Source organism: Pieris napi, chromosome 11 (assembly GCF_905475465.1).
Source record: "Pieris napi chromosome 11, ilPieNapi1.2, whole genome shotgun sequence".
Classification (NCBI taxonomy): Eukaryota; Metazoa; Arthropoda; class Insecta; order Lepidoptera; family Pieridae; genus Pieris; species Pieris napi.
In genome coordinates this window covers 6939850-6963997 of record NC_062244.1, presented here as the reverse complement: position 1 = coordinate 6963997, position 24148 = coordinate 6939850, and the positions used below count along the sequence as shown (strand labels likewise).

The window sequence follows — 24148 nt, the reverse complement described above, 5'->3', positions numbered from 1 at the left end:
TATTGTCACTGTCAAGTGTCAGTATTGAATGCCCAGTGACTGATATATTTTAAAATAATCAACCCACTTCATGATTCTGCCTTTTGACATTTCCAGATCTCGGACACGCGAACGTAGGCAAAGATTTGTCCACGTTCGCTTTTCATAGTTAGGTATTTACTTAATAATAACTTAAAGAATAAAATAAAATAATTTATATTTATTATTAATCAAAAATAATTCATAAAATATTGTGTCAAATATTCAAATCTATTCTATGAGGTTTTTGGAGGTTATTTTTCATTTCTAGTGTATATGTGCTACATATTAAGAGAAAATCTTGACCTATGTAATGAAATAGCCCTCCAGTAGTTGTGTGTCATTAGGATTTAATGTTTACAGTTATGTCTCGAAAAAAAGCTACCGAAGAGACCGACAAACTTACTCGTATTGCCATTGTAAATGCTGATCGTTGTAAACCCAAAAGATGTAGACAAGAATGTAAAAAAAGCTGTCCTGTCGTGCGTATGGGAAAGCTGTGTATTGAAGTGACTCCTAATGATAAAATATGCACCATATCTGAAGAACTGTGCATAGGTTGTGGTATCTGTGTCAAGGTGAGTTACCATAAAGTCATAATAATTCATCATAATTTTATGGTGATATTGTCTTTAAATAAGTACAATTGCTAATATTCACATTATTTTACAGAAATGTCCCTTTGATGCTATTACTATAATTAATATTCCATCAAATTTGGAGAAGCATACTACTCACCGTTACTCTAAGAACTCTTTCAAGTTACATCGACTTCCTATCCCTCGTCCTGGCGAAGTTCTGGGGCTTGTTGGTCAAAACGGTATTGGAAAGTCAACTGCTCTGAAGATCCTTGCCGGGAAACAAAAGCCCAATTTGGGTAGATATGTTGTATGTTGTTATTGTTTTATAATAGATCAAATAATCTGCTAAATTTCTCTTTGTTTAGCATTTTGATTATAGGATTGACTATTTATTCTAGGACCCCCCAGACTGGCAGGAGATTTTATCGCATTTCCGTGGATCTGAGTTACAAAACTACTTTACTAAGATCCTAGAAGATGATTTGAAGGCCCTCATCAAACCACAATATGTGGACCAAATCCCAAAGGCAGTAAAAGGAACTGTAGGAGCCCTATTGGATAAGAAAGATGAAAGGAAAAACCAGAAAGTAATATGTGACATGCTAGGTATGCTATTCATTTTTTTAATTCCATAAAGATGCTATTAAAGTTGTAGAATTTGAAATGTCATCAACCTCAACAAACTCCTCAAAAGGAATTTTCAAAGTAATCAACTCTGAAACTCAACTCAACAAAAACAGAGTTACAGGACTTCACAGTCCTGTACTTTACATATTATATGTATATTGTATATACTAAAATGTAATAAGTAAGGTGGATAGGGATTATAATATTTATGTTAAGCATGAACTAAAATCTGTATTGCAATATTTTATTTTTACATCCTACCTGATATAAACCTATGATATTTTATGCCTGTATTTAAAATGGAACCAGGTACTTTAAAAAACAAATAAAAAGCCTTTGTTTTATTAAGTTTTATATTCTATTGTATGTTTATTCATTTAAGTGTTTTCTCAATTAGATTTGTCACACATTCGTGACCGTGAAATTGCTGCTCTGTCGGGAGGGGAGCTTCAGAGATTTGCTTGTGCTATGGTGTGCATACAAAATGGAGACATTTTCATGTTTGATGAGCCCTCCTCCTACTTGGATGTTAAGCAACGGTTGAATGCTGCCCGTACTATTCGATCTCTTATACATCCTGATAAGTGAGTTTAAGATTCATGCATTAGTTTTTGCTTAAATATAATAATGGCATTATTTATAGATTGCATTTTGAGGATACCATTTTTGTTGTTGTTACTGTAAATTTCGCCATCTTGATTTGTATGTATGTATATTATTTTCTTGACATTGTAATAACAATTTTTTCCTTTTTTTTTGCAGATTTATCATAGTTGTGGAGCATGACTTGTCTGTGTTAGATTATTTGTCTGATTTTATCTGTTGTTTGTATGGAGTGCCTGGTGCTTATGGTGTAGTTACTATGCCATTTTCAGTGAGAGAAGGTAATAAATATTAAAAAAGTGTTAATAAAAGTAACAAAATATTACTTAAATCATATTTATAATTTATTAACATGTATATATTAGTTATGTATGTATAGTGTATACACTGAACAATGAACATGGTTGTAAACACATGTGACATATATACATGTAACAAATACTATCAATTTTGAACTTCAAAGAATTTCAAAGCGCAGGCAAAAAATTTCTAATGTCACATTGTTTTGGGTATGTAATGAATTCTTCTATTGTAGGCATAAATATTTTCCTGGATGGATTTGTGCCCACTGAAAACATGAGATTCAGAACTGAATCTCTTGTATTTAAAGTAGCTGAGTCAGCTACAGAGGAAGAGGTGAGTAAATCAAATTTATTAGTTAAAAACTAAGCTGATCTCTAGAAGAAAGCTGTAAATTCAAGGATATAAAATTTACATGAATTTGCCTGTTACATTAAATGAAAGATAATATTGTTAACAGATCAAAAGAATGAATCATTATGAATACCCAGAAATGACAAAATCTATGGGGGCTTTCCACCTTAGTGTGACGCAAGGTGAATTCTCAGATTCCGAAATCTTAGTGCTACTTGGGGAGAATGGTACTGGAAAAACTACGTTCATTAGAATGTTAGCTGGAAACCTAGAACCTGATGAAGGTATGTGTATTAACAAATTAGTTGCAAAGGGTAAATTAAACAGTAATTTTATTGTAATTTCAAGATGATTAAACTATAATTTATAAAACATAATAAACATAATTTATAATATATAAATAACAGCAAGAATAGAGCGTACCCAATATTAAAAGTCTGGCAACGCTCTTGCGAGCCTTCTGGCAATGTGCTGTTCAGGGGCGGCGGTATCACTTACCATCAGGTGAGCCTCCAGCCCGTTTGCCTCCTATTACATTAAAAAAAAACAAACAACAAATATAATATTCGTAGTACTTTTTTCTAAAATTTTGAATTTAAAAACCAATATGCTTTATACTCTGTATATTTCTAAAAGAAACTGGCAATATTTTTCTACTGTTATCTACGTCATCTACGTATACGTCAAGTTGTCAGTGTCGAGTATGTATACTGTCAGATGAATTTAGCAAAAGGGAAAGCTATTTTACAACAATTCAATAATTTAATCATTACATTATTTTAAAAAGAAGAACGATAATATTATTTTCAATTATTATATGTCATGTTAATTTATTATGTGTCCGTGTTCCATTAAAATTTGTGAGACAAATAGGTTATGGTGGTTTTAACTAAATATACTATTTCTATGCATTTTAACGAATTATAAACATTTGCAATGGCTCGAACGGAATTATTTGATTTGTTTTTTCATCCCGTATTTCAAAAATGTTTGAAACATGCTGAAGCATCCATTCCAGCAGAAGGTAAAGGACACTCAACATTCTTAATCTTTTTCATAATAATATTAATATTTTGTAATCAAACATATCATCGTTACAAATAATTACAAAATACGATAAATTCTTGTCGCAATGACTCGTATAAGTAATCATAAAAGAAACATTTTATGAGCATATATTTTTTCAATTTAGTAGAGAAATTTTACACTCCTTATTACTAATTAATCTGTTATTAAACAAAAATATTGTTTTGACATAGGTCCAAATCAGTTACCACAATTGCACATAAGCTATAAACCTCAGAAGATTTCTCCTAAATCACAGGGTCAAGTACGAAACCTGCTCCATGATAAAATACGAGATGCTTACACACATCCACAGGTATTCCTTACAAATATATTACTAATTTGGTGTTGTTCCTAGTTATTTTATATAAAAGAAATAATTGTATATCTTACTTAGTACTGCTTTAATTCCAAATGGCTACTTGTGATTCTTTACACAGTTTAAACTATGATCAGTTGTCGCAGGTTCTTTTAGTCAGATGTGTGTGCATACTTTACTTGCTATGCATCCTGGAGAAGTTTATAAGGTGCATGATGCACAATTGCCCTATTTACAATGTGTCCTATAAATATACAATGTGTCATTGATTGTTTTCCTTATGTGCGACAGGAGCTTTTTGCCCTGTTTGTTTTTGTAAATTTTAGGTATACATACTATACAATACCAAGTACTCTATGGAGGTTCTTGTTGTCTTGGCCTCGACTGTGGGCTGTTTAGCCTTAGTAATATTGTTGACTTTAAAATGTAGTAGTATTCATTTATTATTAATTAACCAAGACATATATCATGTATAATTTTATTCCAGTTCATAACTGATGTAATGAAACCAATGAAAATTGAAGAAATTATGGATCAAGAAGTCCAGAACCTCTCTGGTGGTGAGTTGCAGCGTGTTGCTCTTGTGTTGTGTCTTGGGAAACCTGCCGAAGTATACCTTATTGACGAACCATCTGCCTATCTTGACTCTGAGCAGCGTCTAGTCGCAGCTAAAGTTATTAAGAGGTAAATATTTTATTGGTTACTCTTAGGTCTATATTCATGTCTCAAATCACAATCTTGTCTTAAGCTTTGTCGAATATGTCAAACTTCATACAGAAAACATGGTTTTACAACTCTTGAACCTAGATTTTAGTTTGACTGACATTCTAAAAGATGGGCCCTACTTTACTGAAATATAAACATCTTTGTTTAGGCAACTCAAATAGCAATTTGTACAGTATTTCTTATTTAATAAGATTTTTTTACAGAGACTTTTTTTTAAATGAAATATCATAAAAAGTTATAATATTATGCTATCTTGTTATTGTTTTAGATTTATCCTACATGCTAAGCGTACTGGTTTCATAGTAGAGCACGACTTTATTATGGCTACATATCTAGCAGACAGAGTCATAGTGTTTGAAGGAGTACCTTCTGAGCATGCAACAGCCAACGCACCTCAATCATTATTGAATGGAATGAACAGATTCTTAGAACTACTTGGTATTACATTCAGAAGAGACCCTAATAACTTTAGACCAAGGATTAATAAACATTCTTCAGTTAAGGTAAGTTTTATTTGTATTTGATTTATTAAGGTGAACCTAAAATATATATAATTAATGGTGCATGTGCTCATATATGTATTATAATCCCTATCTTACTTAAAGTCTTCTATATTAATAAAATCTTAAACTTGAGCAGTGTAACAACTGAAATATATCATTGTATTTCTTATATTTTTATAAATATTATAAAAAAATTATAGTATTTGCCAATGTTTTGCTTGCATTACAAAATGTGGGTTCTATGGTTTTCAATTACTTTTTTGGAAGTATTTTCTTTCTAAAATAGTTTTTAAAGCACTACTCCCTAATAACTATTGATCAAGACATAAACATTTGTCAATTATAGCCTTCTCTGTTTGTTAATCATTAAATCCTATTAAAACAGAGCTAATTTAATTGTATAAACAAATATTTAAAAATAATATTTTTTACAGGATATTGAACAAAAGCGAGCCGGTCAATATTTCTTCTTGGAAGACTAAACAATTTAAAAGAAATATTATTTATGTATATTGGAGCTATTGCTATAGTCACAACAGCCATCTGTGTATTCCAACCTAATGTATTAATGTAATAAATCGGTTTTATACAATAAAATGGTTTTTATTATGGACAATACTATCGTATGAAAATCAATGGCTTGCTACAAAGCAAAAATAAAAGTACTTTTGAAACTTGCATTTACATACACTATAATCAAGCAGGCGACACAAAGTTTGAGTTTTCAATACTGGACTAGAAATAAAATTGTCCAGTTGTTTTGAATGGCACATTTTCATACTTTTATCATCTGACTTGATTTTAATATTTAAAAAAAAGGTCGATATGAGTTATTATTATGTGAAGATTAAATAAAAATAAGCATTTATTTATCCACATCTTATTGACATACATTATACAAAGAGAAAAATATATACAATTTAAGTCATTTGGTTACCGTTTTTGACAATTTGCCATCTGTATAATGGGCTACATGCCCTGCCCATTTGCATATGAGTTGTAGGGAATGTTGCAACAACTATTTTCGTTTTTCTGCGGATACATTTACTTAGTTTAATTCCAGGAATGCTTCTTTCCTTCGCACGCTAGCACGAACGTAATTTAGTTTTTTTTTTTTTTGTAAAGACAATTCACACCAATTGACCGAGTCTTATGCTAAGCTGGTGAAGCTTGTGTTATGGGTACTAGGCAACGGATATACATACATATTATAGATAGATAGACAATATAGGACTCGGACTCGTACGCACAACGGACCAACCACGAGTCTAATTGCGGAGAAAGGAGTCCTTCTACCCTTCTACCCTAGATAGACAATAGACATATAAATACATATTTAAACACCCAAGACCTAAGCACAACACCAAATGCTCATCACATCGATGTTCGTCTCAGCCGGGGATCGAACCCGGAACCCATGGATTCGCAGTTAGTACCCCTAACCACTAGACCAATGAGTCGTTTTGGGAATATGGTTTTGCCACATATGTAAAGCATGGCAGCAAGCACGAATCCACCACCTCTTTCTTTAGTTTAAGTGGAACTGTGGAAGTTTGAGGATTTCTTTTAAGCTCCAATACTCCAAGATGTGGTGATGCGGCGCTCGAGTTCTTTATCGTGCCTGTTTCTTAAATGACACTTGTTATCCCAGCTAAGTATAGCCATCTAACACACTCGATAGCTGTTTGGTTTAGCATAATAGGAAAAATGTTATTTTATTGCTGGAAGATTACGTGTGTCACAAGTTACGTAGAAAACATGTACCTATAGAATATTTAGTTATACATACAAGACCTTGTTGACGCAACATGATTCATAACTTGTAGTTGATGATCTAAGAATTAGTGAATAAGATCAATGACTATCGTACTATAATAAAAAAAAATCGACATCATACATTACACAATATATAAAATTAGTATGTGGTAGGCATACATATTCATATTATTTCATTAAAATCATATGCAATTGGTTATCGATACAACTTCGAACTGTTTCAATCGGCCCAATATTATTACTAAATTTATTTATGTTTAATTTAAAATATGAATTTTCCGCATGTGATGCATACAATTGAAATTTTACTAAATGGCATACGGTTAAAATAAGGAAAATGATTAACAATTACTTAAATCAAAAGTCAAAATAAATATATTTATTTAACTTAGACACAACTCAAAATATTATATTTTACCATAGAGATTTTTATATAGTAAGTTTAAGCAGCAGCGTTTGGCGCGGGTCGCTGCGCTGCGCCGTTGCCGATGACATCATTGGGAGGTTACGTGGACTAGGGATAGGAAACATTTGGTATATGTGCCAGTAAAATTTAAACGGGTACGGTAACTAAAGATTTTGAATGTGTGCTAAATTGCTTACATTGGAGTAAATGATAAACGGTTTTCTAAGAAAATGTGTGGTTTCTATTAATTAAAAAGGCACTATAAATCAAGGGCTCGAAATCAATCAATACAAAATCATAACGTACTTAATATACTTAACAGAAGTTCTGTTTAAGACTGAAATTCGCTTTATATGATACCCCTAGTATAATATATAGTAGATAATTTTAAACTTTATATGATTATTATTTTCCTATTCATAAATATCAAGTAAAATATATTAATTAATAAGAACTTATTATCTAAGCTAGACGCAGTAAACGCAAAGTATTAATGTAATAATTTTAACCAAAGGTTTACACGTTAGTGAGTGAGAGGGCGAAACAAAACGCAACGGAACCGGCCGACCTCATTGACTCACCGAGTGCCGATCTTACGACACGATTTATTTCGGATTTCGCTTTTAAGTAGTTTGGGTGTGTCGTGTAATAAAATAACAAGTATGTATATTTTAATTAGATATATAATAAAAATATAAACGTTAAGTTAAACGCATATAAAATTCATCAGATTTTCCAATATTTATAATGTAAAGTCATAAAATTGCGTAGCGGCCGGCGTTCTTTGCAAATCGAAAAGCCGGTTCAGTGTTTGACGTGTGATATTTTTAGAACTCGAGTGCTTGATATGAAATGTTTTTCACGTATTTCCATTTGTTTTAGGACTTTTCCATCATGAGCGGACAACAGTATTACCCCTACAAGGTAAATATAACATTTTTAGTTGAGTGTTTCGATCGATTCTTAGGATGATGTCATCTTTTCGGCGCAAGGTTGTTCTTATGAAAGCGTTTTATTAGCAGATCTAATAGGTAAACAGGTTAAATTTAGTGGGGAAATTAACTGAATCAGCGGAAATGATCTACTTGAATGTTTGCTAAGAGTGTTCATTCTCCAAGCTCAAGAGTTACGTTCGTATAGAATGCATAAACCGGTTGGTGACGATGTATGTACCGAAAGCAATTATTATTTTTCAAATTAATAAAATTAGTGGGTAGGTAGTAAGTGCATAGAAATATTTATTAAAAGCTTTAACCTAATGCAGTCACGCGATCTAATAGTTAGGTTTTCCTAGAATTAATTTACTAATGAAATTTGTACATGAATTGTCTGTAAAAAGTTAGCAGCGGGTGACTGTTGCTCAGTTATTGTGTCTAATATTGTGCCAATCAATAAATATCATAATTTTAAAATAAAAAATAACAATTTTTTGATCATGGTAGTATCAATTAGTTTTTGTTCATGTGTAATGTAAAACGATGTCAAACTACATACGCTTAGTAGGCAATTTTTACGTAAGGGACCTTGGTACAAATACTCTCAAACTATTAAAATAATTAATGTTACCGTTGTTGCCCTCCAATCGCTCTGAAGGAAAAATTTAAGGTTGGAAATATATTATTACAGCATGATTTTCCTTGCACTGTTTCTATCTTTGCTTAATAAAATAAATTTTATTACAATTATAATATTCTTATAATTATTGTATTTACATAGGTATATTGTTGATTTAAAAAAAATAAGTTAACACTTTTCGGCATGTAACTTGGCCAGAATTTCTGAGATTTTACGAATTCGTACTAAAAGTAAAATAAACCTCGTATTCCAAATATTATTTTTGGTAATAAAAAAATGGTCTAAAGGCCGATTTACATTATCTTAGTGTTTAGGAGAGTGCTTTAGGATAGTACTTTAGTTGAAACATGTAAACGCTACTTGCTTTAGTAAACGCTACGCTAAAGAACTTGCCTTTCAAGTTGTACTAAAGCACTCTCCTAAACACTAAGATAATGTAAATCGGCCTTAATAGATATTGTAAATATTAAACGTTCTGGAATACGAGCCCTTAAGTCTTCTGCGCATGTAACGATCATGGCCAACTTATTTCCGGGAACTATAAATTCCAATAAAGTCGAATATATTGATTTTGGTACATACCTAGTAATCTTTTATATTTTAATATATGTATAAGATCGCATGGATCAGTTTATTAAATCATAAACTATCGAATATCAAAACTATTTTATTATTGGTCGCATATTAATAAATATCTTGCAGAGATACTCCTAAGTTAGTAGATAGAGCAAGATATTTATTAATTAAGCTTACGTCAATAAATATTTTTGCAAATGCACGTTTGTAGTATATACCTAGTTGTACGCATGTAAAAAAGGCGTGTATGAGTGAATTGAAAGATAAAATTTTGTATCATTTGTTCTTTAATATTGCTTATTACGATTTAATCGCGTTACATACCTATTGAAATTTTCGTTTTCCTTTTTGCAATTTATTTTTTATTTCATATTGCTAAGTTATTGCGTCAATAAACGTTTTAGTTATCGTATTTTATAAATTATATGACATATCATCCCATGAATAATCTGAACACTTATTTGGCCTTCTAGTGCACCCCAACGGTGTACCCCGCGGAGCCCTTTGACCCCGCATCTGACGCGGAGACCCTTCGCAAGGCTATGAAAGGTTTCGGCACAGATGAGAAGGCCATCATTGACGTTCTCTGTCGTCGTGGTATCGTCCAGCGTTTGGAGATCGCCGAAACCTTCAAAACTAACTATGGAAAGGTAAGATCTAGTTTTACTTATATTTTATTTTGCCGACGTCAATCGAAACTTTTAGAATACATATTTATTTATCACAAAAATGTAGTGTGTACCAGGGTTTCTAAGATCCGCATTCCTATAGGTTACATCTCGTGTGCATTGTCAAACCTCTTAAAATGTTTTGACAGCTCTTTAAACTAGATTTAAGTTTTTTTTATGGCTCTGGCACGGTTTGTGCATTAGCCAGCGTCAAGTATAAGATTTTTATAATTCGTGCTTTTTGCCTTAGAAATTCGACCATGTCCTCCATGTACGGTTTAGGCACTCGCCCGGTACCGCACAACCCTCCCAAAGGCCGAGAACAAATTTTAAATTAAATTAATCTTGTCCTCGAACCGGGAATCGAACCCGGTACCCCTCACCTAGCTGCCACTTTAGATTTAAGTTTGATGTTACGATCCGATGATACCGTTTAAGTAAAAATTTTATGTTAACGTCGCATTCATTTTTAATTAACAATAATAACTGTGATTACAAAACTAAAGCATAAAAAATACGTTTAATTCTTATTTGAATGCTGTGTTGAATGTGTTTGTGATAATTAATATGATAAACGCGTTTTATTCAAAATAATGACTAACCAGTTAGTTTTAACCTGTTATCGCATAGCTATTTATGACTTCATCTCACAGCTGATTCATTAGTGTTATATTTGGAGTAATCAATGCTTCCATTTAAGTATATATTTTTGAGTATTTACTAAAAATTAATTATAGTTGTGTGTACAATCAGCGTAAACGAAAAAAAAATTCTTAGTGCGATAATACATGAACTGAAGCCCTCTAGATGTCATTAATGTCATATCTTATCGTGTGTTTGCACCGGTGACATATTTGCTAATAACAGACAAACCTAGATCTTGTGACTCTAGTCTTATACCCTAAATAAATAAACACTCGACAAATCGGCTGAAATAGTGAACAACCTAATTCATTAAATGTCCTGAGAAAATCGACAATATATAAGAATAGGTAACGCAAAATTATTTAATTTTAAAAAGTTTGATCGTATTGAGTATGTTGCGTTTAGGTTTAGGTTTCAGCCAAGGCCAATGAAACCGTAGATACAATAGCTTAGTTTTATTTCTAGGAAATTAATTGATTACTATGTCTAGTAATAAACTGTGGCGTGATTCACCAATGCAGGTGCATTCCAATGCATGAATAAAGGTATTCGACACATTGCGTCCGACCATTCAAATGAATTGACCTTCAAGGAACCTTCCGACTGGTTCCTAATTTTAATAGCTTGTGGTTCGTCGAACTAAATGTGCGTTAAGGAATATCTAAACTACTACATTTAGGCTTTTGGTTTGAAATTTGGTACATATTTTGCTTTCGGCGTAAGGCGGCGTCATAATACGACTTTTTGAAAATACTGTTAACTCTTTATAACGAATTTCAAGGGACCGAGCATTTTCTTTCGTTTTAAAGAATTTTATTATAGGCAGTGAATGGAAAAAAAAAACAAATTTAACGAAGTACAATAATTTCTAATTTTATTACTATCAATAGGTAAATTATTCTAAACACATAACGCTTTTCTTTTACTGGCCATCTTGACAGTCTAAAAATTAAAAAGAAATTTAGTTTTGTATGCTGATTATAAAAACAATTACACTTAACTATGTTGTTGATGTCTAAATATGAAAATATTTCTTCGTTATAGAGCATTGCCTTATAAAGAGTGAATTAATGTATGGGTTTTGTGTTAAACCAAACAAATGTAACTATTTTTTTCGTTATAGACAGTCTTTAGTTACAACGACGGACGTTATAAAGAGTTTGAACTGTACGTAGATAGAGTATAGAACTAGATGAGCTTCTAAAATAACAATAATAACTAAAGAGAGAAGGCATTAACGTGAAATACTTAAGTGCGAGCGAAACAGAGTATCAGTTTTTCTGCCTCTATTTGCGTATCGGGTTTTATTTGTTTACCACCGAGCCCTGTACTATATTGCAGCATTTACCTCAGACGTCTTACAACCATTTCAATAGAGTACTTAAACATAAAAAAGGTTTTAGTTTTTAAGTTATTAAAAAAAATGAAAAGCTTGCCTTATAAGATCTTCCAAACCGGTGTTAAAAGCAGTTATGTGAATTAGTTTGATATTAATATCTTTTATCTAAATGTTTATTTAGGACCTTATCAGCGAACTCAAGAGCGAGCTCAGTGGCAACTTGGAGAATGTGATCATTGCTCTGATGACACCACTACCCCACTTTTACGCCAAGGAGTTACACGACGCCGTCGCGGGAATTGGTACCGATGAGGAAGCCATCATCGAAATCCTCTGCACTCTCTCGAACTACGGGATTCGTACTATTTCTGCATTTTATGAACAATGTAAGTTTTTACCAGTATTAAGTTTACGAAAGACCAGTGGCAAATTCTTTTGATGGGTCCTTATCAGTAAAAATCGTCACGTTGTACTCATTTTAATTTTAATAAACTTCGAGTTTAGCGTAGCGTCGTCTTAGGCGAGAGGGAATGGTCTGTAGTCCCCACGCTAGCCCAATGCGTATTGGAAAATTCACATTTATCCATAGAACATAATATCTCTTGGGCAGGGGCCCTCTTGGGTCGGGGGCCCGTGGCATTTTGCCAGCCCTGCCACCCTATTGTTACGCCACTGCAAAAGACTGTTCTAGTTGTCCAGCCTTGTCTCTCAATAACCATGAAATTGATGAATGTGTCTGTTCTACACTTCACTGTGAGTTGACTTTTTAAAGCAAAATACAGTATATAAAAGCTTTCTTAGCGAGTGTACTTAACATTTAGGGCGTTCGAAATTCGCCATTGGATTTTTCTTTATATATGCGCAATTATACTGAAACTGTGGGAAACATCGTGAGGAAACTAAAACGTACTTGACCCAAAAATCGACGGCATCTGTCAGACAGCTCCCAATAAATAAAATGTATTGAAAGTATTTTTAGCCTAAAACAAGTCAAAAGTCTTTAATTTACCAAAGAATATATTACATTAAACTTTATTAGTCTATTTATGAAGCTATATTTTGAGCCGTAAAGCCGTAGTTCGCCACGCCCTACTTCCGTTAATTATTTTCATAGATAATGAGTTAAACAAAATTAAATGCTATATTATATTATGATACATTTAAGTTATTTTATGCTAGCGTTATTTTGTTTGCAGCTATCGATTTTAATATAAGTTGGAAACAAGTGGAACAATTTTAAGCGATAACAGAGTTAGGTATTATTAGTTACCTATAGGTTATCATGAATGACGTAGGCACTAGCATGAAACCCTGATTTCTTAGGCAGTAGTAAGCCACAGTATTTAATAGTAGGTAAGAACTAAATTCAAAGTTCCAGTATTTTTAAATATGGAACGAATGACAAAAATAACAATCAAAGAGGCACTAAGTTCTTTTTTAAATTATAAATACTATCCTATAAACAAAATTTGTATAATTAGTAAGAGTAATGATAAACATCACTTCTGTCCATTATTAGCTTGCGGCATGCGATAGTTGCTATCTAAAACAGTTCATGCAAAACTTGTATCAAAATACCTCATTAAAATATTTTCCTCGTATTACCATTATGTGGTTAGTATGTAGAAACCGTGTAGATTTAGAGTTTAGAATGCATTCCAGCGTAATTATAATAAGTAACTTAAACCTTTGCATGTACCTAGAACTAGCTTATAGACTAGTGTACTTAGACGTCAAGTATCTTTTGTATATAGATAAACAATATCGTGTCATCACACACATTTAAAACAAATACATCATATAGAGTATATAATTGCAAGTTCAATATATGATTATATAAAAGATTAGGAAAGGGGTGATAATTGGTCCTATATGAGTATTTTAAGTACCTAGTATAGTAACTTTAAAAAATAAAAAGTTGTCGCCTCGTTGCAATGACAAGTGACAAAGTATAGTTGCGTGTCTCAATGGATCTATTAATTGATATCAAACAATGTAAAATATACATTTATTTCATAATTGTGTTTCGAGAAAATATTGTCCCTTCAACGCTCCATAAAGCTTATAGTTCAGCACATAATCATACAATGGTCTACTTTTGACGTACAATTCAATCTTTATTATATAGAACAAATATCCTTATAGAAACTAGTGTTTGATTTCCCTCAATATGGCCGTGAATTATTAGGTCACAAACCGAACCTTCATTATTATTCACAGTTTGTAGAGCCTTTGTTAATTGAACTGTGGGCCATTGAATATATTACAGCATAGCTTATGTTATTAGACCATAGCCTCTATTAGCAATATTTTTTCATTATTAAATTATGTTCACGAACTTGTATTAGCGTCTAATTGTGTGTTTAAACAGCAAGGATACTGATTTTTACCTCGTAGATAATTCCAAGATGCCGCGCTACGGATATTGAAAGAACTACATCTAAATTTGTCATTCTTTGTTAGAGAATGCTTGCAAATTGCTAACAATAAGTCAATCACTGATGCATTGAAGTTGTCCTTTTTATCATCGACACAAACGGAATAAACTTTGATTCATATTATTCTTGCCTTACATCGCAAATAATCACGTATCATGTCACAAATAAATCACTTTAATATTTCAATAATATGCAATTTTTGACGTATAGAACTCCCTTTAGAATTAGCGACACCTTTGAACCAAGGTAACATTTGCACCTAGTTATTGTTAAGTCTACTTTCCACAGATAATAGCACATTTAACGACTTAATAATGTTGCCACCTTGGTTATTGATTATTTTATAGGGCTGACACACGTTTGTATGCCCACTTATTAAGCGTCCTAAAAACGAGGATTGTACACAGCTTCTTACATCAAAATATATTTAACTTCTCATCAGAAATCAAATAAAATTGCTACTTAGAGAGGATCTTAATAATTCAACCCAAACCTTTAATAATTCAGCATGTATAACGTGTGTCAGACCTACTATCTAGACCTTTACAATCTTATTTGATATTTATCCCCGCAGTATACGGCAAGAGCTTAGAGTCTGACCTCAAAGGCGACACTTCTGGCCACTTTAAACGCCTCTGCGTGTCTCTGTGCATGGCCAACCGTGACGAGAACCAAGGCGTTGACGAAGGTTCAGCTAAAGCTGACGCGGAAAACCTGGCGGCTGCCGGTGAAGGCCAGTGGGGAACTGATGAGTCAGTCTTCAACTCAATCCTAATTACACGCTCTTATCAGCAATTGAGACAGGTTTGTTATTTATTTGACGTAATTCCTTTCATTTCTTAGTAAATATTATTTTGATCGGTAAGAGCTACTCTTTGCTTAGTGTCGCTACTTAAGCGGGAAGATGTATTATGGTTATTTCTTTCTGGGAACGGCGTCATCAGAAAATATTAAAAAATGAGTTTTGCTGTATTTAAAACCACTTTATAATACATCTTCCCGCTTAAGAAGCGACACAAAGCAAAGAGTAGCTCTTACCGAACAATCTTTTACAAGAAATAGTTGTACACATCAGGTACATAATAATAATAGTTGTTATATTTTATTTCATAACTTTGTTTTTCACTAACCTTGTAGATCATAATTTTGATAAAAACAACTAACAATTTATGCAACTACAATGTTCATAAAGGTCATAAGTCAAATCTATTATCAAGATCTGTCAATGAGATTATAACAGTTTTTATAATGTAAAAGAAGGGAATAATGTGACTTGAAAGAGATAGAAATACTTTTTGTTTCCGGTGATTCATAATACTCAATTGGCATTTTTCTAATTAAACCGCTCAATACTAATCATTTGTTAAAACGGTAATTTAATCCCAGATCTTCGCTGAGTATGAAGCTCTCGCTGGCAAAGACATCGAGGAGACCATCAAAAAGGAATTCTCAGGAAGTGTAGAAAAGGGAATGCTTGCTATTGGTAAGTTTGAAGGAAGAAAATCAATAATTAATAGTCCAAAATATATTTCACAACTTGCGACGCGTGTCTATAAACTAATTTAAGGGTCTGTTTCACAATGTATGGATAAAGTACCAAATAGCTATGCAACACATAAATTATTTAGAAGATAAATTGTGCTATTTGACATTCATCGGACTCATAGCTTATGATGAACTTTATGTGACGAATAGCGCTATCTGACAGTAGTGAAACACAACAATAGTGTTTATCCTACCAATCTATATATATATATAAAAATGAAACCCGTTTTCCGTTGTCACGACATAACATGAAAACGGCTTGACCGATTTGTCTGATTCTTTTTTTATAATATTCCTTGAAGTACGAGGATGGTTCTTACGGAGAGAAAAATTTTAAAAAAATGAGTGAAAAAGTCTAAAAACAACACTTTTCTATATTCCCATACAAAATATTCGTAATAATATTTAAAGGCAATTTGAACTTTAATACCATATCATAAAGTACAAGTGTTAGTGGAGAGGTTCCGGGAATGTAAATTTTTATTTTTTGACATAATGTATTTGTTGTATTATCAACTTTCTTTTTTTAATCTTACTAGCTAGACCGGTGTCCCGAATAGCAGAATAAGTATTAAAAAAATAAAGAATCGTACGATGTTCGCCAGACCAGCTAGTAAGTAATAAATAGCTAATTTGGAACGTATGTACTTAGAACTTATCCGTACATTGTGAAACAGACCCTAAGAATAGTGTGGTATTAAAATCTGTGCATCTGTCACATTCGTTATGTATTTAATAAATTATAACTGTGCCCTGATTTCAGTCACCAAAAGAATAATTCCGTGATTGTGGTCTTTTAATAGATTTGTTTATGTTTTAATGTCACTATCAATATGTATTAAATTAATTGATAAAGTAAAAAAACATTGCTGTAAGCAGACAAGTGCTATTTATTTATTTAGTTATAAAGCTTATAACATCACACACAGTACTAAAATTACTAATTATTTTACAAAAAATCTCGCATCTAAAATGTGTGACAATTAATGTAAGCATAAGTTTCACAAAAAAAAAACCAAATAGAAATAAAAATTACAATTAAAACATATACGATAGTAAAAGCACACAATAAAAAAAAAAATACAAAAATTTGTTGGCACTTAGGGCAGAAAAAAAAAGAAAAATCATCATCAAAACAGCGAAATTAGGTTTGAGAAAGGCACCCCACAATGCTTTCTCTAAAACCGATCAGCCCACTACCGAATATATCCAGCTCTGGATACGCTGTGTTCAATTTGTTGAAATCGCGAAGAATTCGAACGAGAGGTGCCTGAACTCCTAGGTTGGTTTTGGCAGATGGAATTTGGAATATATTGTTGATTTTAAACCTAGGGAATGAGTAATGTTAACAGTGGGATTATCAACACATAGGTCGTGCCTTCCAACCCTGCTGTTTACAAATATACAATTAAAATTTAAATGAATTAAATTAAAAACTTGTCTGCCCGCGGTCGTGATACAATTAGACAATCGGTTTGTTAATTATTTCTCTGCGTATATATTGTCTGAATCATACTCGGCTATTAAGTTACGTGAAGGCTATCCGCACAAAAGGAAGTTACACGACCTTGGAATTTACCGTGAACCTTTGTCTGTCTTTAAAAGCCTTAATAGCTGAATCATAACGAAATTTGTTTTGTCGGAAATTAAATTATAAAGCATATATCGAGAAAGAAACGATAAAAACGTGAGGCGGAAGTTTTAGAGTATGGCACAAAGTCGAGATAATGCGCTAAGTATGAGTATATGTTAAAAATGGTAGTATACTTAGCACTATACGTGTCTAGACTTTGAACTTTACAACCTTGAACCCACAACAGGAGTGGGCGTAAGAAAAATGTTCCATAAAAAATAGTATGATATTTTAAAGAAATATTTTTTTATACATATTATAATTAATAAGGTCTAAAAATCCTCTTTATTAAAAATTTTTGATATAAATAAATGATTTGACTCAAGTAAGCAACAGCATACTAATTATCTAAAATCGTAAATGCAAAGTTTTAAAATCAACCAATTAACATTACAGTTAAGTGCGTGAAGAGCAAAGTAGGCTTCTTTGCTGAACGTTTATACTACTCCATGAAGGGGATGGGAACAAACGACAAGACTCTTATTAGAATTGTGGTCAGCCGGTCTGAAATCGACCTTGGAGACATCAAACAGGCATTCCTTGAGAAATACGAGAAGCCCTTGGAAGACTGGATTGCGGTAAGATTTTTAAATTTTGTATATGTGATGTTTGTGAGTTTAGTCATTAAATAAGCGATATCTTAATACGAACAATGGCAAAGTGTTGTATAATTCACAGTCTAAAGCCAAGGTTTTTGGTGTAAACAAAGTGTGATGACGGCCGCAAGACTGAGTAAAAAATGATAAAAAAAAAGTAGATCTAGAATGCGCGTGAGCGGAATCACTAGTCCTAGCAGGCGTGATAAAAAATGACGGCTTAAATATCGAATACATATTATTATGCCATTTAAAAATTATAAATTGTTAAATTATTGTTTTTAATGTGACAATGCGTTTCATCGAATTTAGACCGCAACAGCACGTGTAATAATGAAAAATCGCTTATTAAATGACGATATATTAGACAAAGGAGAATTATAATTTTTGTTTATTTTGATTCTCTTTTGTGGTACTTAGAATATTATATATTCCTAAGTATTTGCTTGCATTATATTGCTATTTAACAGTTTTTAATATTGTGTCGTAAAATAACCCCATTTAACAGCATGATACATATAAGAATCTGACCCATATTTTCTATAGCAAAATATATTGGCATGTAATTATCTTAAAACTCATTACCAAAAATTCTTAGACATTCTATATCTTTGCTTGTTATTTCCATAGATCATCATTTTACGTCTATTGTATGAGAAAAATATATACAGATCTATATTATATCCACGACTGCAGAAAATAAACGTGATTAACATTTTTTTGTTATCGTCCAAGTTGTATATAATAGTTGTGTAAAGATTGTAAATAACTGTCGATAAAACGAAACCGTAGTACGTAGATATACATACTTCAGAAAAAAATATTCGCATCTACCAAATTTTTAAGCTGTGTTAGTTCCCTCCAATATATTTTTATATATGGCAGTTACTATAATTGTAATTATACTGAAAAAAAAGAACGCATGAATAAACGCTTCTATTGCTTAAGAAATTGTATGATTAAAAGAGTAATTCAATCGACTCCTGTACAAACAAATTAAGTTTTAAAATTTGGTTTGTCTAAAAATGCGAATAAACCCCTAAGTATTCCCATAAATTTTGCTTACAGGGTGACACTTCCGGAGATTACAAGAAGGCCTTACTGACCCTTGTTGAATAAAGGACTGTCAACGAATACGCTATCCTATAACCACTTTATGTTCGTCAATTGTTAGGTTACAGATTAGGCTAAACAAATTCACCATAGACAAATGTCAAGTCGGTGTAAATTTCTTAAAGATCTGTATATTTTGCTTCTTCACTATCTATGTTTACTTAAGCACACGTCACAGTAGTAGTAACCGCTTAGTATCGTGCACGGGGCTGGGATTGAGGCTTGTAGCTTGTTTTTACAAGTAGTTGTGAATTTTTCAGGAGGACATAGGAGGTCCGCTTGGTCATCTCTTATCGACTATGTGTTACTAAGACATCCCTTACATACCGAGCGTCATAACCCCGTTAAGCTCGATTTTAAGTGATAGTACCCTTGTTACTTTTGGTACATTGCATTTTTAGATATCTATAAATAATATATTTTGTATTGTAATCTTTAAATTCGAATGCACGTGTTTGTCTATAGAAATTATGGGCCAGTTTCTACTTATTTTGCTGTAGTATAGTATTTTTTTTAATATTGCAGGAAGACCTAACTGGTGACTTCAGGAATGTGCTAGTCACACTTTGTGCTTAAATCCTGCAAAATTTTATTTAAAAAAAATCTAATGTTTTTGCATGTTTTATAAATCGTTGGAATAATGTAATATTTTGCAGGATGATACTAAAGGGGACTACAAACGCGTGTTACTCACCCTTGTCTCATAAGAAAAATAGAGATCTAATTTCAGTATGAAACTGCCTTAATGTTGATGTTAAAGATATATTTGCTTGATATTTTTGTGAAAATGAGATATTTATTGGTGCTGTAGTTTTGTTTATGATGTATTTTAATATACCGATTCATTCAAATAAAACTATGTATGTTGTAAAAGTATTTTTATTTAGCTACCCTTAACTATTTCAGCTAATTTCTTATATTGTAAAGATTTCACCTAAAGATTATAATTCTTTGTTTTGTTCGTACAAGTTATCCATTAGTATCTCTAATACCCTCGATCGTAATCTGCAACAAGAATTATTTCCTATATAGTACTAAAAATGAGCTTAGAAACTACAGACATGTATATGTCACCGTAAAATTGTAAACACCGTTAGATTGTAATATATCTCGCGAGATTGTAAACTGTCGAAAGATTGTGAACCTCAACGAACTGCTTACAATTTAAGGTATTATTATTCGGTAGTTATATGAAATTGTTGGGAAGTAAAATTAATCTGTAATTGACCAAAGAAGTTTGAATGATTACTAAGTTAGTGTAGTACAATCTACCGAATAATAATACGTTAAATTGTCAGCAGTACGCTGAGGTTCACAATCTTTCGACAGTTTATAATCTCGCGAGATAGATTACAATCTAACGGTGTTTACAATTTTACGTTAACATATACATTTTTAATTTTGGTACGTATTATGATTTCACTACTAAGCAAATGTATAAATTAGCTATCAGGGATATTTTCTTTGTCTGGAAGAAACTGATAATTAATTACAAATAAATCACGGTGTGTGATAGATAAAACTTTTATAAAATATTATTTACCTGAAATTTTCCAACCGCCTCTGGTGAGTTATTACTCTTCACTAGGGCTGCGAATCGTTCATTTTCTAAAGGTTTCGGCGCTGATAGCAAGACCCGCTTATTACATCTATGCGCCCATGCATCACCGAATGCGCCAACTAGAGAACCAGTTGACAAACCTATTCGAGTGCTCATTTCGTTTGTTATTACTATCTAAAAATATGAATAATCATTTTTATCATTAAAGAAACATTAAAATACTAGTTTATTGTTATATATCACTCTGCTGAGGGTGAATAAATTTAACAAATACCAAAGGCCTATCTCTTAACTTTAAATATAATTGATATAAATCAAAACGGATCGTCCCCATATGACTTCCTAAATTTGCGGATAAAAAAAACACTTTCGAAATTTAGGATTGGTGCTTTACCGTATACAGATCATAGTTATTTACTAACCAATCCCAACAATATCACAAATACAGGTTAAGCTCAAGAGTCTGCACAGAAAGAGAACAGTTATAAAAATATATAATTCTTATTTCCTAGACGTCAATTCATTTATAAAAATATGTATTGTAAAACTTACACATTAATAAAATTCTTTGAACAGTTGAATATTAACTTTATTGTTATCATTACTTAATGTAGCACCTCCTGACTACTTAGCTACTTGGCAGTAACCGATCGTTCTGGGTTCACTTCCCGGCTAAACTTAATAATATAACTGGAAATGCTCCGATCTGCCAGCGTCCCATGACTCATTCGGACCTTCGGACTTTCACCATTAATTTAACAAAACAATATTCTATAGCCCAAGAGGTTTTATCAAGGTTAATGTTCCACGAAAGTTAACATATTAACTTACTGCAATTTGATTTTCTACAGAAATCTTATGTAACACTGCAGATAGTCTAAATAAGACGCCAGTTCGCTGCTTGAGTGTAATACCATCTTTGAATGGGAACGTTATTGAATCTATTATGATTAACCGCACCTATAACAAATAAATATAATCATGCAAGTTTAATAGTGAAAATGTCCATGAATGTGCAACAATTATGGTAAATAGAATAGCGTCCATGCTGTTTTCTCTCCCTAAAATATGGCGATGGAGCCGATGGCTGGCCATGCGTCATACTCGTGAACTGGTGCTACTTGTGGTGACTGGTCGGACTTGAATTCATGTATGCGGTGATGTTAGTTATTTCGACTATGTATTTGCGTGTTGTTCCACAGAATGTAAGTGCGTGCTCCTATTTCACCATGCCTCCTGCTGATAGAGGACAAATCTTTGTTTTAAATTTATTTTATTATTATTATGTCATGTGGAACATGGTGTAATGGTCGCAGCTCCTTACAAACAATGTGTAAAACAAAAAACTTGGCGATTAAAGAGTTTATTACCAGTTCTTCTCTTCCGTTCTACGCGCCTGATTTGAGAACTGGCAGTATAATCATAAGTGTACATTGTGTTACCTATATGAATAATATTTGCTAAATTGATTTTTTATGTCTTGGCAAAATATATGATGATGAGTTTGATTGCAGTGAATGGTCAATTCTCTCACTATGAATTTTACTGTACTTTAGTATAAACACACTTCAAATGCCAAACTAAGGTAACTGAAATAAGATTGGTTACCCTTTAAGTAGGACTTGTGACTGTTTTTTTGTAGTAATACAGGTACATTAATTGTGACTAGTTTCCACATACGTCTGATCACCTAATTACCTAAAAAAACTTTAAATTCATCCTATTTCTCAGTTTGTTTAACACCCATTAATCCACAGTTCAAAACACTGCTTACATGCACAAAATACCAAAATTAGATAAGTCATCAAACTAGTTTATTTACCAAATGTTAGTACATATTCCAAAAAACTTACATTTTGTCTCTCAGTAACTAATTGTGGTAAAGTGTATATCAAACTGCAAAATTTTTCCAGACCAAATGCATTCACATAGTGCAATCTTTTCAAATGATCACTTTCACAGTTACTTTTTGCAGTATTTAATATGTTTCCACATTTCTCCATACTTGCTGAGAGTATTTCTGAAATTAATAATATTTATTATAAACCAATTATATTTTTAAAGATTGATATTAGAATTGCCTATTCTGTGATCAATTTGATATTTTCGATCAAAAATGTACATCGTTACAAATCTTACCATTGTACAAATGTATCATATCACCCTTTTTGTATGTTAAATTATAATACTGTTAACATACATTAACTTACTACATACTTAACTTCGTCTTGTACACTATACTATAAATTATATACAGTGGGTGCTATCTTTACATAATATAAATTTCTTGTTAATTAAGAAAAAAATAGTTTTATTACCTTTAAACCTATTTACAGTAAAATTAGTGTTAGTGTCAATATAAAGAGCTTCAGCATCCAAACCTCCGAGCTCCGTTGGTATTTGAACTGATGCACATAGCTGTAAACTAATAAGTTCATGAATTATAAAGTTCAACAAGGTTTTAAAAAAAATATATATTTAGGGATTAATATAAGACACTGTCAGCTAATTAGCATGAGCTGACTGATTATACAGCTGTTTCTTTAGTAATGCATAAGTAACTTTAGTCACTCAGTTTTAGTAGTAAGTCAACAGGCATATTATAGCCTCAATATATTTGAATAAATAAAGTCAATAAAAGTCGCTAAAATCAATAAAATTTAAATTTGCAAATTACATTACATAAGTTGTATTGATTTTACATTCTTTATATTGAACTGACCATAATTGAGTTTTTCCTGAGCCTGGAAGTCCTAATAGTTCTGTTATAGATCCCACTTGGATTCCTTTATTTCCAAGTACATTATCAAGACTTTGACTAAACGTAGGTATTGCAGGAAAACTGTTTTCTTTCTAAAAAAATTAAGCGGTTATTACATATTATAAACTAATTTTACTTTAAGAAAGCAGACACATAAATAGCTACTTACTTGCCAAAATTCCGTGGCGTTTAATATTTTAAACTGAGAGGTCATTACAATTAGTTGAAATACGTGTAATGAAACTGAAATAATTAGTGACCGAACTATAATAACAAAATAGAAGTTAATAGTAATACTTAAAACAAACAATATTATTGTTATTTCATATAAAAGTTTAAAAGTATGACGATTGGCGGGTTATAGTGACAGACATGTGGCACAGAAAAGTTGAGACTAGTGGTTAGTGAAAGACACAGAGC

General features: G+C 32.0%; 3 protein-coding genes across 8 annotated transcripts; 2 read left to right on the top strand and 1 right to left on the bottom strand.

The window, feature by feature from the left end:
* Positions 1 to 29: 29 nt before the first annotated feature.
* Positions 30 to 5693, top strand: LOC125053757 (protein Pixie). The gene is made up of 12 exons (XM_047655292.1): positions 30 to 152; positions 382 to 596; positions 691 to 906; positions 998 to 1205; positions 1624 to 1810; positions 1989 to 2110; positions 2365 to 2465; positions 2590 to 2767; positions 3743 to 3864; positions 4355 to 4551; positions 4862 to 5096; positions 5531 to 5693. Exons 2-12 carry the CDS (start codon positions 384 to 386, stop codon positions 5576 to 5578), a joined length of 1827 nt encoding a protein of 608 aa, XP_047511248.1. The 5' UTR covers positions 30 to 152; positions 382 to 383; the 3' UTR covers positions 5579 to 5693.
* Positions 5694 to 7801: 2108 nt separating this feature from the next.
* LOC125053843 (annexin B9) lies at positions 7802 to 20279 on the top strand. Of its 6 annotated transcripts, none has more exons than XR_007117627.1 (9): positions 7802 to 7938; positions 8161 to 8202; positions 9903 to 10079; positions 12263 to 12467; positions 15094 to 15323; positions 15906 to 16002; positions 18094 to 18275; positions 19667 to 19790; positions 20063 to 20279. XR_007117627.1 is itself a non-coding variant. In XM_047655433.1 (8 exons), the coding sequence occupies exons 2-8, from the start codon at positions 8173 to 8175 to the stop codon at positions 20111 to 20113; spliced, it is 972 nt and encodes a 323-aa protein (XP_047511389.1). In that variant the 5' UTR covers positions 7802 to 7938; positions 8161 to 8172; the 3' UTR covers positions 20114 to 20279. The 6 variants fall into 6 exon arrangements, 4 of the variants coding, with proteins under 4 accessions (XP_047511389.1, XP_047511388.1, XP_047511387.1 ...); XR_007117626.1 differs by having other exon boundaries at positions 19932 to 20279; XM_047655433.1 differs by lacking the exon at positions 19667 to 19790.
* Positions 20280 to 20910: 631 nt separating this feature from the next.
* LOC125053845 (DNA repair protein RAD51 homolog 3) lies at positions 20911 to 24129 on the bottom strand. The gene is made up of 6 exons (XM_047655435.1): positions 23898 to 24129; positions 23690 to 23820; positions 23286 to 23392; positions 22821 to 22987; positions 21799 to 21927; positions 20911 to 21141 (listed from the first exon to the last, which is right to left on the bottom strand). Exons 1-6 carry the CDS (start codon positions 23940 to 23942, stop codon positions 20932 to 20934), a joined length of 789 nt encoding a protein of 262 aa, XP_047511391.1. The 5' UTR covers positions 23943 to 24129; the 3' UTR covers positions 20911 to 20931.
* Between the last annotated feature and the right edge of the window lie 19 nt (positions 24130 to 24148).

Coding starts and splice junctions, on each gene's coding strand:
- LOC125053757 (XM_047655292.1), top strand. CDS start 384: ATGTCTCGAAAAAAAGCTACCGAAGAGACCGACAAACTTACTCGTATT. Junction 907..997: donor CCAATTTGGGTAGATATGTT/GTATGTTGTTAT, acceptor TATTTATTCTAG/GACCCCCCAGACTGGCAGGA. Junction 5,097..5,530: donor ATAAACATTCTTCAGTTAAG/GTAAGTTTTATT, acceptor TATTTTTTACAG/GATATTGAACAAAAGCGAGC.
- LOC125053843 (XM_047655433.1), top strand. CDS start 8,173: ATGAGCGGACAACAGTATTACCCCTACAAG. Junction 15,324..15,905: donor CTTATCAGCAATTGAGACAG/GTTTGTTATTTA, acceptor ATTTAATCCCAG/ATCTTCGCTGAGTATGAAGC. Junction 18,276..20,062: donor CCTTGGAAGACTGGATTGCG/GTAAGATTTTTA, acceptor AATATTTTGCAG/GATGATACTAAAGGGGACTA.
- LOC125053845 (XM_047655435.1), bottom strand. CDS start 23,942: ATGACCTCTCAGTTTAAAATATTAAACGCCACGGAATTTTGGCAA. Junction 23,821..23,897: donor ACGCCACGGAATTTTGGCAA/GTAAGTAGCTAT, acceptor TAATTTTTTTAG/AAAGAAAACAGTTTTCCTGC. Junction 21,928..22,820: donor TAGTTACTGAGAGACAAAAT/GTAAGTTTTTTG, acceptor TATTTGTTATAG/GTGCGGTTAATCATAATAGA.